This window comes from Apodemus sylvaticus, chromosome 9, assembly GCF_947179515.1.
Source record: "Apodemus sylvaticus chromosome 9, mApoSyl1.1, whole genome shotgun sequence".
Classification (NCBI taxonomy): domain Eukaryota; kingdom Metazoa; phylum Chordata; class Mammalia; order Rodentia; family Muridae; genus Apodemus; species Apodemus sylvaticus.
Genome location: NC_067480.1, coordinates 27,544,884 through 27,559,083, shown reverse-complemented (window position 1 = coordinate 27,559,083; position 14,200 = coordinate 27,544,884). Strand labels below are relative to the sequence as shown.

The 14,200-nt window shown below is 43.5% G+C and overlaps 1 protein-coding gene and 3 non-coding genes across 4 annotated transcripts; all 4 read right to left on the bottom strand.

Moving 5' to 3' along the window:
- Positions 1–4,084: 4,084 nt before the first annotated feature.
- Positions 4,085–12,676, bottom strand: Ncl (nucleolin). The gene is made up of 14 exons (XM_052191938.1): positions 12,500–12,676; positions 11,636–11,752; positions 9,878–10,349; positions 9,486–9,665; positions 9,301–9,387; positions 8,975–9,116; positions 8,384–8,508; positions 7,285–7,408; positions 6,609–6,763; positions 5,969–6,092; positions 5,656–5,777; positions 4,975–5,101; positions 4,417–4,652; positions 4,085–4,297 (listed from the first exon to the last, which is right to left on the bottom strand). The coding sequence occupies exons 1-14, from the start codon at positions 12,515–12,517 to the stop codon at positions 4,209–4,211; spliced, it is 2,118 nt and encodes a 705-aa protein (XP_052047898.1). The 5' UTR covers positions 12,518–12,676; the 3' UTR covers positions 4,085–4,208.
- LOC127693121 (small nucleolar RNA SNORA75) lies at positions 4,782–4,914 on the bottom strand. The gene has a single exon (XR_007979597.1). It is a non-coding gene; the product is annotated as a small nucleolar RNA SNORA75 (small nucleolar RNA).
- Positions 5,476–5,555, bottom strand: LOC127693124 (small nucleolar RNA SNORD20). Its single transcript, XR_007979599.1, has one exon. It is a non-coding gene; the product is annotated as a small nucleolar RNA SNORD20 (small nucleolar RNA).
- Positions 9,187–9,257, bottom strand: LOC127693123 (small nucleolar RNA SNORD82). Its single transcript, XR_007979598.1, has one exon. It is a non-coding gene; the product is annotated as a small nucleolar RNA SNORD82 (small nucleolar RNA).
- Positions 12,677–14,200: the final 1,524 nt, after the last annotated feature.

Here is a 14,200-nt window from a genome sequence, read left to right as displayed (position 1 = left end):
TCTACTTTTCCTAAATTTTTAATTTTCCTCATTTTTATGTATATGGGTGCTTTGCTAGCATTTATGCTTCTGCACCATGTTCATAAAGTACCCAAAAAAGCAGAAAAGGATCTTGGGTCCCTGGGACTAGTTACAGTGAATGCTGGGAATTGAACTGGGGCTCTCTGCAAGAACAGCCAGTGTTTAATCACTGAAACTCCTTACTTTCCATTTAGTGATTATAATGACTCAAGAAAAAAAAAAAAAACACAGCTAGTGTTCTTAGAATGATCACATAAAGTGGCTTTAAAGTAAATCTTATAGTCTATGAAAAACTCAGATTCTACTACCTACTTATCACTAACAACATACAATATGCTACTCAAGGGAAGAAAAGCAGATGTTAGAAGGGTTACAGCTTAGGTAAGGACTAAAGCAGAATGCCAGAACAAAATGTACTTGAATTAGCAAGACTAAATGTAAGCCCCAGCATATGGCCTCTAAATATTGGTCAATGTCCAGTTTAGACATGCAATGAAAGAGAAACAACTCTCCATAATTCAAACAAGTACTCAACCACACAACTCATGTTAAAACTACAAGTAAGGGATGGCTCAGCAGTTAAGAGTCCCAGGTTCAATTTCCAGCACCCACATAGCAGCTCCCAACTGTTTCTAATATGGTGGATCTGACTCCCTCACACACATACAGGTAGACCAAATACCAATGCACATTAAAAAACCTTGTCGGGCAGTGGTGGCACACACCTGTAATCCCAGCACTCTGGGAGGCAGAGGCAGGCGGATTTCTGAGTTCGAGGCCAGCCTGGTGGTCTACAGAGTGAGTTCCAGGACAGCCAGGGCTACACAGAGAAACCCTGTCTCAAAAAAAAAAAAAAAAAAAAAAAAAAAAACACCTTACAAATGACTTAAATCACTGTGGATGTTTAGGAATTTGCAGGGAAAGAATTTAAATGACAGAGTGCAGACTTTGTAAACTGGAAACCATGAAAATGCTAGGAGAAAGAAGACACTTGAAGGGCTAGAGAATTGGCTCAGCTGTTAAGAGTCCAGATAACCCAAGTTTGATTAACAATACACACATGGTGTCTTACAAGAACTGGAAGATCCACCCTCTTCTGCCCTCCTGTGGCACTGCATGCACACGAAGACCTACAGTCAATACACCCATATACATAAAAACATTTAAAAAAAGACAGCTAAAAGCTTCACTAAAGGGCCTCGCAGAAGAATCAGTGAAACCAGACCAATAAGGTATCCAAATTGATATTCAAAGAGAAAAAACTAGCTTCAATGCCAGTATCAGGTTATCGAACAGAGTCCAATAGAGAATGAATGGGACTCAAAGACATTACTTAAAAAATAATGGAGAAATAAATTAGTACCTAAGTCTCTGGGGAGGCAGAGGCAGACGGATTTTTGAGTTCAAGGCCAGCCTGGTCTAAAGAGTGAGCTCCAGGACAGCCAGGGCTACAAAGAGAAACCCTGTCTCGGGGAAAAAAAATCAAATCCATAAAACAAAAAATTAGAACCTAAGTACTTAGCATGGTTGTACATACCTGTAATCTCAGCACTTGGAACTAAAGCAAGGTATCAATTTCAATCAGGGATACACAATAAAACCCTATTCAAAATAAAAGTACCACCCTCCCCCAAATAAACCCAGAATTGACTTTTTGAAAGGATTAAAAACGGGCCTCAGTCTATCATCCTTCTGATATTGTCTCTAATGGAGCCTGACTGGTGGTACAGGCCTTTAATGCTGGCACTCAGAAGCAGACAGAGCTTGAGGCTAGCCTAGTGTACCTATTGAGTTGCATGATGGCCACAGCTTAAAGACCCTGTCTCAAAAACAAAATACATAGCCTTTGGGGGGAAAAAAAAAAGTCTTAAGATTTCCCAGTGAGAACTTGATAGCCAGGGTACCTGAAAACAGACAAAAAACCCACTGAAATGGTACACATTGCTAATCCCCACACTCCTAGTGCCAAAAGCACTTGAAAGTTTATAGGGGAGCTCAGAAGAAACCAAGAGACCCTGCTTCAAAAGGTAGAAAGATCCTACAAGAACACACAGGTTAATTGGCCTGAGAGTCCCAACCTAAGTATGTTGGGTATTCCCTGGAATCAGTCCCATCATCTCTAACACTTAGCATCTAGTAGGCACTTAATGGAGGACAGCAACCAAAAACTTTATTCTATGGGAAAGGGTCTTTACCATTAACTGGATGAAATTAGCCTGTTAGATGCTAATTCTAGGGCTACAGAGCTAGCTTAGTAAGAGTACTTGCTACTCTTCCCTAAGTAGATCCAAGTTCAGTTCCCTGTTTTAATCTAGTTCCAAAACAATCTGATCCCTCTCTTCTAGCCTCTGGGTACCATGCATGTTAACTCTACACACAAAGGGGTTGAAAATGTTAATCAAGGACTTGCCTTCTTTCCAGCCTTTCTACCTCAGTATAGGGTCAGAACCCCTAGCATCTATGTTCCTAAGAGTTGAACAGATTGATGTAGGTAAACGGAAAACTAGGCAACCCAAACCACTAGCAATCTAGGAAATAAGCCACACTGATGATAGGCTAGGGTATATAGTCTAAAAGCAGGTAAAAAATGGTCAGGAAGTGCATCTTTCAAATGAGAAAAGCTTTGCTGCTAAAGACTTGTACACAATGCTGTAGCTATTCTACCACCGGAATGAAAGCTTGGTGTTTAATATCTATCAAGATAGATCAAATGCCTTCCCTCTCCACCCTTTCTTCAGTTCTCATGTCCTTATGTTGCCACCTGCTGGAAGAATGAAAAACAGAAACAACCATTTCCAGAAGGGAGTTGCTTTTCTAAAATGTCTGCCAAGTCCCTCCAGTTTAGGGAGAGGGAACTATTCAGCAGTATATCTTCTGATGACCCTGTAGGCTAACTATCTCAGCCCACAAAAAAATGTCCGCTAGCACAAGAGCTGTACCTTTTCTTTGCTGTAGTCCTGGGGTTTTCTGTGTAGCCCTGTAACTATACAGGCTAGCCTATAAGCTACTAATTTAAATAGATTAATAGAATCAGTGCTCCTGTCCCCCACAGCAAAGAACCCACCAAAACTGTTCCCTGCTATAAATTTAATGCCCATGCCATCCTACCTCACTTTTAGACAGGACCAAGACTGGTCACACCACACACTCAAGCCAGATAGGCTCTCAGAGCAAACTTACAGAGGGTCCTTGGGTTTGTTGAGGAAAGGGTCTCAACAAATAGCTGAATGGCCTTTCTTGAGAGTGAATACAATTAAGTTTCTATTTAAGTTATCTAGGCACCCATATAGTAAAAGATGTAAAAAGTACATCCTTGATATATCACTGAAAATCTCTTAAGTACACAGGCCACTGGACCTCTATGACAAACTTCCTGTTAAGCTAAGTCTCTGTTGCCACTTGCCAACCAACTGTTTCCCAAATCTTCCCCAATATTTGACAGGTTTTGAGTCTTTTCAAGACAGGGTTTCTATGTATGTATCCCTCATTGTCCTACAACTTACTTCTGCAGACCAACTGGCATTGAACTCAAGAGACTACTTTTACCTCCCATGGGTTTGGATTGTACCACTCCCACCTTGCTACTGAGATTTGGTACTCAGTGGCCAAAACCTTGTATTTTCTTGTCTGTGTGAGCCTTTTTTTTTTTTTTCAAGACAGGGTTTGTTTCTCTAACAGCCTTGTCTGGCTGTGTGAACTTTTCTACCCAATGGGGGCACCATTCATTCCTTGTCCAGGTCATCTCAGTTTATACTATATTGTTTGTTATTGTGTTGGGAATAGAATTGTATACTACACAAGCTTTTGTATAGAAAGCATTTCTAGCACTGATCCATGTGCTCAAGACTTGTCCAGCACATACCCACCTAAGGTACAAATGAAATATTAAATCTTCCAGATCAGAATCATGAAGCTGACCCCCCACAACCAATTTTCACAATTGTAGCTGGAATTCTTGAAAGCAGTAGGAATACAACTCAAATTCCCACTGGGCAGAGTTGGTCTTGCCAAGCTCTTAAGCAACAATCCAAATGTAACCTCTAGGAAGTATTAAGTCTGGCAACAGAGTTTAGGATCTTTACTGTCTTGGAATGTCCTTAGAAGGCTCTGTCATTGAACAGGTAACAGAGTAAAAACCCCAGAGTCCTTTCTTTAAAATGAAGAGGGAAAGGATGGGATGGATGGAACTATTCAAACTTCGTCTTCTTTCCTTGTGGCTTGAAGTCTCCCCCTCCTCCTCCTCCTCCGCCTCTGCCACCTCGGAAGCCTCCTCTGCCTATAGGAAGGAAAAACATGAAAGGGTGAAACAATTAGGAATTGATCACCATACTCAAGGTAGTTGATTAGGACATTAAGTTTAGAACTCAGAGATTTGAGTTCCTTTTCCTTCCTTACCTCCAAAGCCTCCCCGGCCTCTTCCACCAAATCCGCCTCTTCCACCTCGGCCTCCACCTCGGCCTCCACCTCTGCCCCCGAAACCTCCTCTGCCTCCACCTCGGCCACCAAAGCCACCTTCACCCTTAGGTTTGGCCCAGTCCAAAGTAACTTTGTTTCCATCAATTTCTCCATCTTCCATGGCCTCCTTGGCAGCTTTGGCATCTTCCTCACTATTAAAGTCTACAAAACCAAACCTAAAACACAGTATAAAAAAAAAGTACCCATTTTAAATTAAGTAAGCACATTTTATAAGTACGAAGTCACCCACATAGAGTGACCACACAGAAAGTACTCTTTAGGTCAAGTAAAGACCCAGTATCTCAGCATGTCTCACACAACAGCCAAATATACCTCTGTAAAAACAGAAGATAAGTGCTAGTTCTGTGAAAACTCTCTTCTTCTCGTGCGAATCCATAATCTGTCACTGGTTGACAGAAAGGAGCTCAATGAGAAGATAACTGCAGACCCAAGTTCTCCATGCAGAATTCACTAAAAAGCAACACTATGCCTTCTTACCCTTTAGAAGAACCAGTTTCCCGATCGGTGACTATTCTTGCACGAACAGAGCCCTCAAATGATTCTTTTAAGGTCTCTTCAGTGGTATCTTCAGACAGACCTTTGACAAACAGAGTTTTGGATGGCTCTGGAAGAGAATGTTTTATAGGTTTCACTATGAACTCTTGGTGAGTACTGCCACATTCAGCTGAAGATTCCCTTTTTAAAAAAATTACTTTTATATGCATTGGTGTTTTGTCTATGAGGGAGGATGTCACAGCTTAAGAGTTAGACAGGGGAGATGCCAAGTGGGTGGTGGGATTTGAACCTGGATCCTTCTCAAAGCAGTCAGTGTTCTCAACTGAGTCATCTGACACTGATTTTGTATGTAAAATGTCATTTTTTTAAACCAGAAAAAGCAATTAACACAGGTAAATTAAGGTTAAAAAAAAAAAGACTATTGGATCAGACATATCTAAGTGATCTTGGGGAAATCAATGTTGCTGCTTTGAGCTGACATAGCTGGATCAGAACTTGACTATCTAGAGGAATTTTCTTGAGATTTCATCAATAATTTCTCAGGTAATCAGTCATCATATCCAGCTATCATTTACTCAGCAACAACATAAAGCCAGTCCCAAATGAGCATGGACTCATAAAAAATGTCACCCAACTTAAGTCACATCATGTCAAAGGACTTACGACTTCTCGCATTCTGTCCTTGCAACTCCAGTCTGATTGTTCTGCCCTCAATTTCCATTTTATTACAGGAATTTAAAGCTTCTTTAGCATCTTCAAACGAAGCAAATTCTATAAATGCATACCTGAGGATTGAAAGTCAGTTCTCAGAATAAAGCTTAGAAACACATGGCACCAGCAGGTAATTATCAATGCTATTAGTATTTACTGTCCTTTGTATAATAACTACAATTTTAGGTTTTTTAGCTAACAGGACAGTCTTACTCTTATGTGTAAGAATATTTCCAGCCTATATTTAACATTAAAATTATTTTACCCTTTAGATTTGCCTTGTGGGTTATGGGGCACTTTGATAAAAGTTGCTTTCTCAAATATTTCCTGAAGAGTTTCTTCTGTTGCACTGTAGGAAAGGTTACTTAAAACCAAAGTCTTTGATTCACCTGTAAGTACAAAGATATCACATTAGCAAAGTGCATTAAAGTCAGTGTATATTAAAGCACTCAGTTAAGTAGGCCACATATAAAGCATGTTTCTAACCTATTCCACAAAAAGTGGTAGCATGTTAACTGAAACAATGGCACTTCAACCATGGCCCATATACTAGTCCTAGAACCACCACCACCACAGTATACATCCATTATATACAGTAATGCTCTTCTTGCTCCTTTCATTTTCAATCTAATTAGATGACTGTTCTTTGTTATTTTTAAGTAACAATCTAGAGTATTTTTTCCAAAATAGTTTAAGCCATTTAAAGTAGAAAATTTACCCAACCAAGAAAGCAACAGTTGCCTACAACACTCTAAAGGAAATGATTTCAAATAGCTTTCATTCATGAAGACTAAACATCAACTATATGAACAAAGGTGAACGAATTCTAGCTAATCATAAAGTACTTAAAGTACAAAGATGCAAATGATTTCTGCCCCACTATACAATTAACCCTTTTAACTTACCACTCCAAGTGCTATTCTTCCCAGTTCTCTCTTGCCTCTGTCCTTTCTCTCCAGTATAGTATAATGAAACAGATCGTCCATCAATTTCTGCCCCCTGCTTTTCTTCCAAGTTTTTCTCTGCATCAGCCTCAGACTTAAATTCAATATACGCAATCCTGAAATAAACAGAGTATAAGCACAATTCACTTAATGTTAGACAAAATGTTATTCCAGTATCAGTTATGAAGGATTTATGTCACATGTGTACTCAAGTGACTGAAACAGGTGGTATGACTACTAAACAGCTTTTACTGTTCCTTTACTATATTGGCTCATCTTTAAAGTCTGTCCTTTAAACTGGCCTCCTTATTGTTATGTAAGGAAAGTGAGCCAACACAATAGACTGAACTGCCTAGAATCATATTTCCTCTCATAAAATAGGGAAGGATAGTACTGCCGGCCAAAGATGTCGATTTGGATTGAGACCAGCCTGTAAAGTTGATCATCGCTTCAAAACCCATCAGTTGGGCATTTTTAATTTCAGAACTTGAGGTGGAGGCCAGAGGACCAGATATTCATTTTTCTGGTGATGCAATAAGTTTGAAACAGCACTGACTACTTCAGACTATTGAGGTCAGAAGAGGATGATGACATTAAACTGTTACTAAAACTTAGCATTCAAAGACACAAAACATACCCTTTACTTTTCCCATCGTGGCTGACTAATCTGATCTCTATGGCATCTTCAAATACTTCTTTTAATTCGTCCTCGGTGATGTTGAAAGAGAGGTTTTTGGCTAAAAGTGTTCTTGCAGCTCGAACTATATTGAAAAAAGATTTAAGTACATCAATTTACAAGTCAGAAGAGACTAAAGCAAATTGTTCCATGGACAAGGATCCATACTAAAAAAATGGTGTAAGGAATGGAGATGTGGTTCAAAGGAAGAAGGGGACCCATGTCCAATTGTCAGCACTCAAGTTACCTGGTGACTAACAAACATCAGAGGAGGCTCTCCTGGCCTCCCTAGACATCACGCTTATCTACTTGTTTACATCTATGTTATGTTCCCTTAGATCATATTAAGTTATATATAAAACACGTCTACTTACATCTCTAAGTACCTCACTGATATGGCTCATTCTATATCAGTAACACAAGCCTATACCCAGAAAGCATGACATACTAGATTGCTAATTGAGTACACAGCAACCTTGTAAAATGAACAAAAGGGAACTGAGGATCTGTAACAGTTTTAAAGAGTTTCCTTGCGTAGTATGCAGAAAGCCCAGGTTTATTTTCAGCACAATTAAATAAAAACAAACACCTCAAAATCCAAATTCTGAAACTTGAAAGTCATCAAGAATTAATTTAAGAGATAGATAAGCTTCAAGCATGCCATGATGCTTATGTGGTCAGATGACAACTTGGGACCTTTGTTGTTTTTGAGTGTTCTTCTGTGCAATAGCTCTGGCTGTCCTAGAATCACTGTTTTTTGGCCTCAAACTCAGATCCCCTGCCTCTGTCTCCTGAGTGCTGGATGCCTACCAGCACAATATGCTCAGTTTCTTCTCTCTTCATTGTGTCCTCTAGAGATCAATCTTTTTGCAGCAAGCATCTTTCTTTACTCACTAAGTTATCCATCCTGCCAGCCCTAACATTATATATCCTAGGAATCAAGCACATGACCCTATGACATCTCACTGGTTCACAATGAGGAAGTAAGGGAGAGAAAGAAGGGGGACAAGACTGTCTCCTAAGTCTGTTAGTATCCAATTACCCAGACCCATCTACATACCTTTCTTACTATCTCTTCCTTTTGGTTTTTCTAGTTTAATTTCATTGCCGAACACTTTTAAACCAGTGAGTTCCAAGGCCTTTTCTAGGTCTTCAGCAGACTCAAAGTCCACATAACCAAATTTCCTTAAAGACAGAAAAAAAAAAAAATCACAGGCATAAGAGAGTGATCTAGACTTATACCATGCGGTATGCATACAGGCAATATCTACAGCACTAACAAAATAAAACTAGATCATCCCTATCTCCCATAAAACCAAGTCCATGTACCAAGACATGGCAACAAATTTACCTTGGTTTCTTCATTCAGTATATAATTAACAGCAGTAGCTGGCATGGACCCTGCTAAGTACTGAGAATCCTTTTAGCTAAAAGCATTCACTATGACTATGCAGATCCATAGTCATAGCTATTGTCCAACAGGTTCTTAAAATTGCTATTTGACACCACCAAGTGAAACATGGGAACTTCAAATTGCAGGTCCTATGATTTGATGATTTAGTTCATTACCATGTAATTGTTATTACTGCAGTTCCTTATCTATCCCTGTATTTAAGGGATAGATAAGGTAAAAATATTAGCTGATACTTACCTATTTGTACCAGTTCTGACATCCACAGCAGCAAGATCATTTTTAGCAAAAAGTTCACTGATGGCAGCTTTTAATTCTCCAACAGATTTGTTTGGATTAAGGTTTCCAATGAACAGATTGAAAGGTGTAGTTGGTTCTGAGCCTGCACAGAAAATAAACTTTCAGTCCACTTATGCGCACAATAAATAATTTCAACATAAAGTAACTATAAAGCACATCAGCATATAGAATTTCAACCCCAGGTTTCAGAATTAAGTCCCTTTTGTCATTCATCACTTGTGCTGTTGCTACTCTTGATTTTTGTTCCCCCAGTTTTGCAGGCTTACCTTCTACTTTCTGTTTCTTGGCGTCAGGGGCTTCTTTCTGCTTGGTCATCTCCTTCTTCCGTTTTCCAGGTGCTGCTTTAACAGGTTCTAGATGTTTTAAAATGTCACTTGTGAGTAGGCAGACATTTTAGCATTTCCATTAAGCATTACTTAGATCAATGTACTTTAGACGTTAATTTGGTTACCTTCTTCCTCCTCTTCCTCTTCTTCCTCCTCGTCGTCGTCCTCCTCCTCATCTTCTTCATCTTCATCCTCTTCCTCATCCTCCTCCTCCTCCTCAGCCACACTCTTGGCTTTCACAGGAACAACTTTTGCAGCTTTCTTTCCTTTAGCTGGTGTGATCTCCATAACTTCTTCCTCAGAGTCTGAAAGAAAGATGGCTCAGCAGGCAAATGCATTTGCTACCAATCAAGACAACATAAGTGCTACAAATATTAAAAACAAAAAAACTTAGAAAGGAAATGAGAACCTACTAAGTTATGGAAAGAATTAAGAGCAGAAAATGAGTTTCTAAACTAATCATGAAACAGGGAATGTACTTGCAGCAGTACTCGAAATATCCTAAACTCTAACTCACCATCTTCCTCCTCTTCGTCATCATCATCTTCATCGTCATCATCTTCATCCTCATCCTCTGAGGCAGGAGCAGCTTTTGCTAACTTCACTCCTTTTACTACTGGTGGCTCAAATTCATCCTCTTCCTCATCATCTTCATCCTCATCACTGTCATCTTCATCCTCTTCCTCTTCATCCTCATCACTGTCTTCCTTCTTGGCATTCTTCCCGTTCTTAGCCCCCTTGGCTGGAGTGACTGCTCCCTTTTTACCAGGAGTTGGCACTAATGCTTTTGCGGCTCCCTTCTTACCAGGTGTTGGAACTACTTTAGCTGGAGTAACAGCTTTCTTAGCTGGTGTGGCTGCTGCCTTTTTGCCTGGGGTAACAGCTGCTTTCTTAGCTGGTGTGGGAACTGCAGCCTTTTTTGTTTGTGAAACAGTCACCTTTGCTGGAGTTGTGGTAACCTTTTTGCCTTTTTTCTGAGGGATGACAACCTTGAAAGCAAACAAATCATAAGCATTTGCCTCTATCCAGTGATATATGTTAAGATACTAACACTAACTTTGAGCACAAGATAAACATTGGATATGTTTTTTAAAGTTAAGAAATGGAGAGATAGCCGGGCAGTGGTGGCGCACGCCTTTAATCCCATCACTTGGGAGGCAGAGGCAGGTGGATTTCTGAGTATGAGGCCAGCCTAGTCTACAGAGTGAGTTCAAGGACGGCCTGGACTATACAGAGAAACCCTGCCTTGAAAAACCAAAAAAAAAAAAAAAAAAAAAAAAAAAAGACAACACAAAAAAACTCCAAAAAACTGGAGATGGCTCAGAATAGCACTTGTTACTCTTTTAAAAAGAGTTAACATCCACATGTGGCTCTAACTCCAGTTCCAGGGAATCTAAGTACATTCTAGTATGAGGATACCAAGCATGCTCAAACACACACACTCAAACACACACACACACGTGGGCATGCACAGTCTTTTAAGGCTTAAAGAACTGAACTCTAACTCAGCATGATCATAAAAACTATCGACAAGGTTTCCCGGTACTCCCAGCTTGCCTGGAATTCAAAATTCTTCCTGTTTCTGTCTCTTGTGTGCCCACTGTCTTTCAATGAACCTTAAGAGTGTCACAACTGGAGAGATGGCTCATTGGTTAAGAGCACTGACTGCTCTTCTAAATGTCCTGAGTTCAAATCCCAGCAACCACATGGTGGGTGGTCACAACCATCTGACTCCTTCTGGAGTGTCTGAAGACAACTACAGTATACTCAAATATAATTTAAAAAAGAATAGCTTAAGGTATAAAGTAAGCTAAATCTAGCAAATAGGTAATTAGCAGCTCTCTAAGCACACAATGTATTTTGAATCTGTCATCTGGCTGACTACTGTGGCTAATACCTAAAATTTCAGGAGAATCTATCTGAGCGTTAGGCTGGTCTACAGCTTTGTGTTAGAATATCCTGCCAAAATTCACGAATTCAAGTGACCATGGACTGAAAAAAAAAAAAAAAGGCTAGAATACGCCATCTTCCAAAAATGGAGGGAAAATAACCCCACAAATCTATGGGGAACTCTACTCAAGACTCCCCAGACACTCTGTGTCGACTATTATACTCAAAAACCTCAAAATTACTATCAAGAGCAGCAAAGAGCCTGCTACTCAACCATTTACTACATTCTCAGGACCCTGAACCTCTGATACCTCCAGACATTCAATCCCCGGCTTTTATTGCTGCATCTTAACCTTTTGACATGATTTTTCAAATAGCCTCCTACCTCCTCTTCTCCGCTGCTGTCATCTTCATCGTCGGACATTTCTTCATCTTCACTATCTTCTTCCACCTCCTTTGGGGGAGGAGCCATCTTCTTGGACTCAGCGCGGGTTTTGCCGGCCTGCAAAAGCACACAAACGACACCCGCATTTTAAGCTACGTTGTCTTCGGCCACCACCTTATTTAAGACCTCAAGCACGAAGGCTTCCTATTGGCCGGGCTCGACATTCTCCTGGCAAATAACCCAACTACTTCCGACTTTCTCACGCTCACGGCCTACCCACGTGGAGGCTCCTCCATGCGGGTCACCACGCGTTCCCTCGGGAGCCCACCACTTGTCGACGTCCCCGGGACGGTCAGCGACAGCGGATCGTTGGGCGAGCCTATCCCCAGCACGCTGTAGCCATCCCCGGGGTCCCGACACTCCCCCACTGCCCCGGACCAGCGACACGTGCGGAGCGCCACAACCCACGTGGCGGGCCGCGCACCGGAGCACGTGCGCGGGGAGGCGGGGCCCCGGGAGCGCTGGCCGCTCGAGCTTGGCCGTGCCTTCACACGCTGCGGCCTGCGGCCCCTCAACACGCTTGGCTCCTCCGATTTCTCCTCCCGCCGACCCCTCCCGCCCGGTGCACTCGACATCGCCCTCCCGGAACCTGCCTCAGCGCTTCTCTTCCCCCAAGTCAGAGGCCAAACACCGCGAGACCTTCCGCTAGTCGCGCGAGACTTTCCCCCCCAGCATGGCGCCCTCGAACGCGCCCGGGATTGCGCGCAGGCCCTCCTCCCCTCCGCGACGGGCGGGCGGGCGGGCGCGCGCGCGTCCCTCAGAAAGCAGGCCTCGTCGTCCATGTCCGCGCGCAAGGCCTCTTACCTTTGCGAGTTTCACCATGGTGACAGGTTGTGGCGGCGGCGCGTGTGGAGGGCGAGCAGCTCAGAAGAGCTTAGCGGAACCCACACGAAGTCGACTGCAGTAGCGGGTATTGAAGACTCTGGAGCACGTACAACCGCCTACCAGCTACAGCTAGCGTCTGAGGGAAAAGACTGAGCCTGCCCAGTAATCGCCTCTGGAAAGGCGACGAAGGTGTCCTCGTGACCTCGTTTCCACCAACCAGAGCTCGCGTCCGTCCCCCGAGCCAACCGCGAGCCTTAACCCGGCCAGCGTGGGGCGGGGCTGTTAGGGGCGGGGCCTGACATCTGCTCCTAAGGGCGGGACTAGTTTTGGCCAAGGCGGACGTTGACTGGTCAGCGTGCTAGTCCTTTGAGTTTTCCTGAGCGCCCCGCTCTCCTCACGCCTGCGCAGTGAGACGGGCGAGTTTGGCGCGGCTTGTGCGAGGCGCGACTGGGTGGCGGCGTGGCCCGGATTCCCTCAGGTATCGGACGCAGCATGGCCGTCTATGCCTCAGGTGGCCTGGGCGTTTCTCGGGGATTTCCCCCGCGCTGCGGAAGCCGGCGCCCACGGCGCATCTCGCCGGGACCTAGAGCGTTGTCCACGCGGTCCTGCTGAAGATCTGGAGAGCGCCGGAAGGCCTAGCGTTCCCTCGAGCCGATTAGCGGGGCTCGGCCTGCCCTCAGTGGAGCCGAGAACGGCCTCTTGGCTGTGGTGGCCTGTGCGAGCCACCGCTTTCCTGAGAGCGCCTAATAAAAGCAGTTGCGTGTGTGTGTGTGAGCAGTGCACAAACAGTCCATTTAGTCCCAGTGACCTCCCGCGGTAGGTATAAGTCCAGGTTCAGAGAGGTGACTTCCTGGTGTGTGGTGGGACATGGACTCCGCCTGCCTGTGACCACTCACGGCTTCCCTCCATGGCGGGAGGACGAGCGTTGCCTTGAGTTGTTTTAGATGGATTGCAACTAGCTGATCCGCTTCAAGCGTAGCGCCCTTCATCAGCTAACGATATCGACTAAAAATCACTTGTGGAGATTTTCTCGGCAGTTGAGATAGGGCCTCATTATTTGCTCTGGTTGTCCTAGAGCACACTATGTAGACCAGGCTAGCCTCGACCTGTGTCCGCACGCCTGGCTCAACCTAGGAGATTTTATTTGATTTTTTTTTTTTTTTTTTTTTTTTTTTTTTTTTTTTTTTTTGGAGACAGGGTTTCTCTGTAGTCCCAGCTGCCCTAGGACTCACTGTAGACCAGGCTGGCCTCCAACTCGGAGATGCCCCTACCCCCTAGTGCTGGGATTAAAGGCACATGCCATCATACCTGACTTCAACCTCCGGAGATTTTAACGCAGGTGGCATGTGGTGGTCCCCAAGTTTCCCATCTGAACGCGGGCCTTTGGAGATGAGTAGAAATAGTCACGGCGTGATGCTCAACTTAGGTCTTCCTGGCCTGGCGCGGTGGAGAACAGCCACTGCTTCTCCTCACAAGTCCTCCCTAGCCAGGGCGGGAGGTGCGGGCCAGTGTCCTGGGGTGGGGCATCGTCTTTCTGGGGAGACTAGTCACACCCTGAAATGGAGCCAAGGGAGACTCGGGATAGGAAGGACGGTGTGAGGAAGACCCCATGTATTTCCAGGCAGAGCAAGCTAGAGGCTTTCAGGAGGAGACAAGTATCTGATGAGCCGTGAGTGTGAA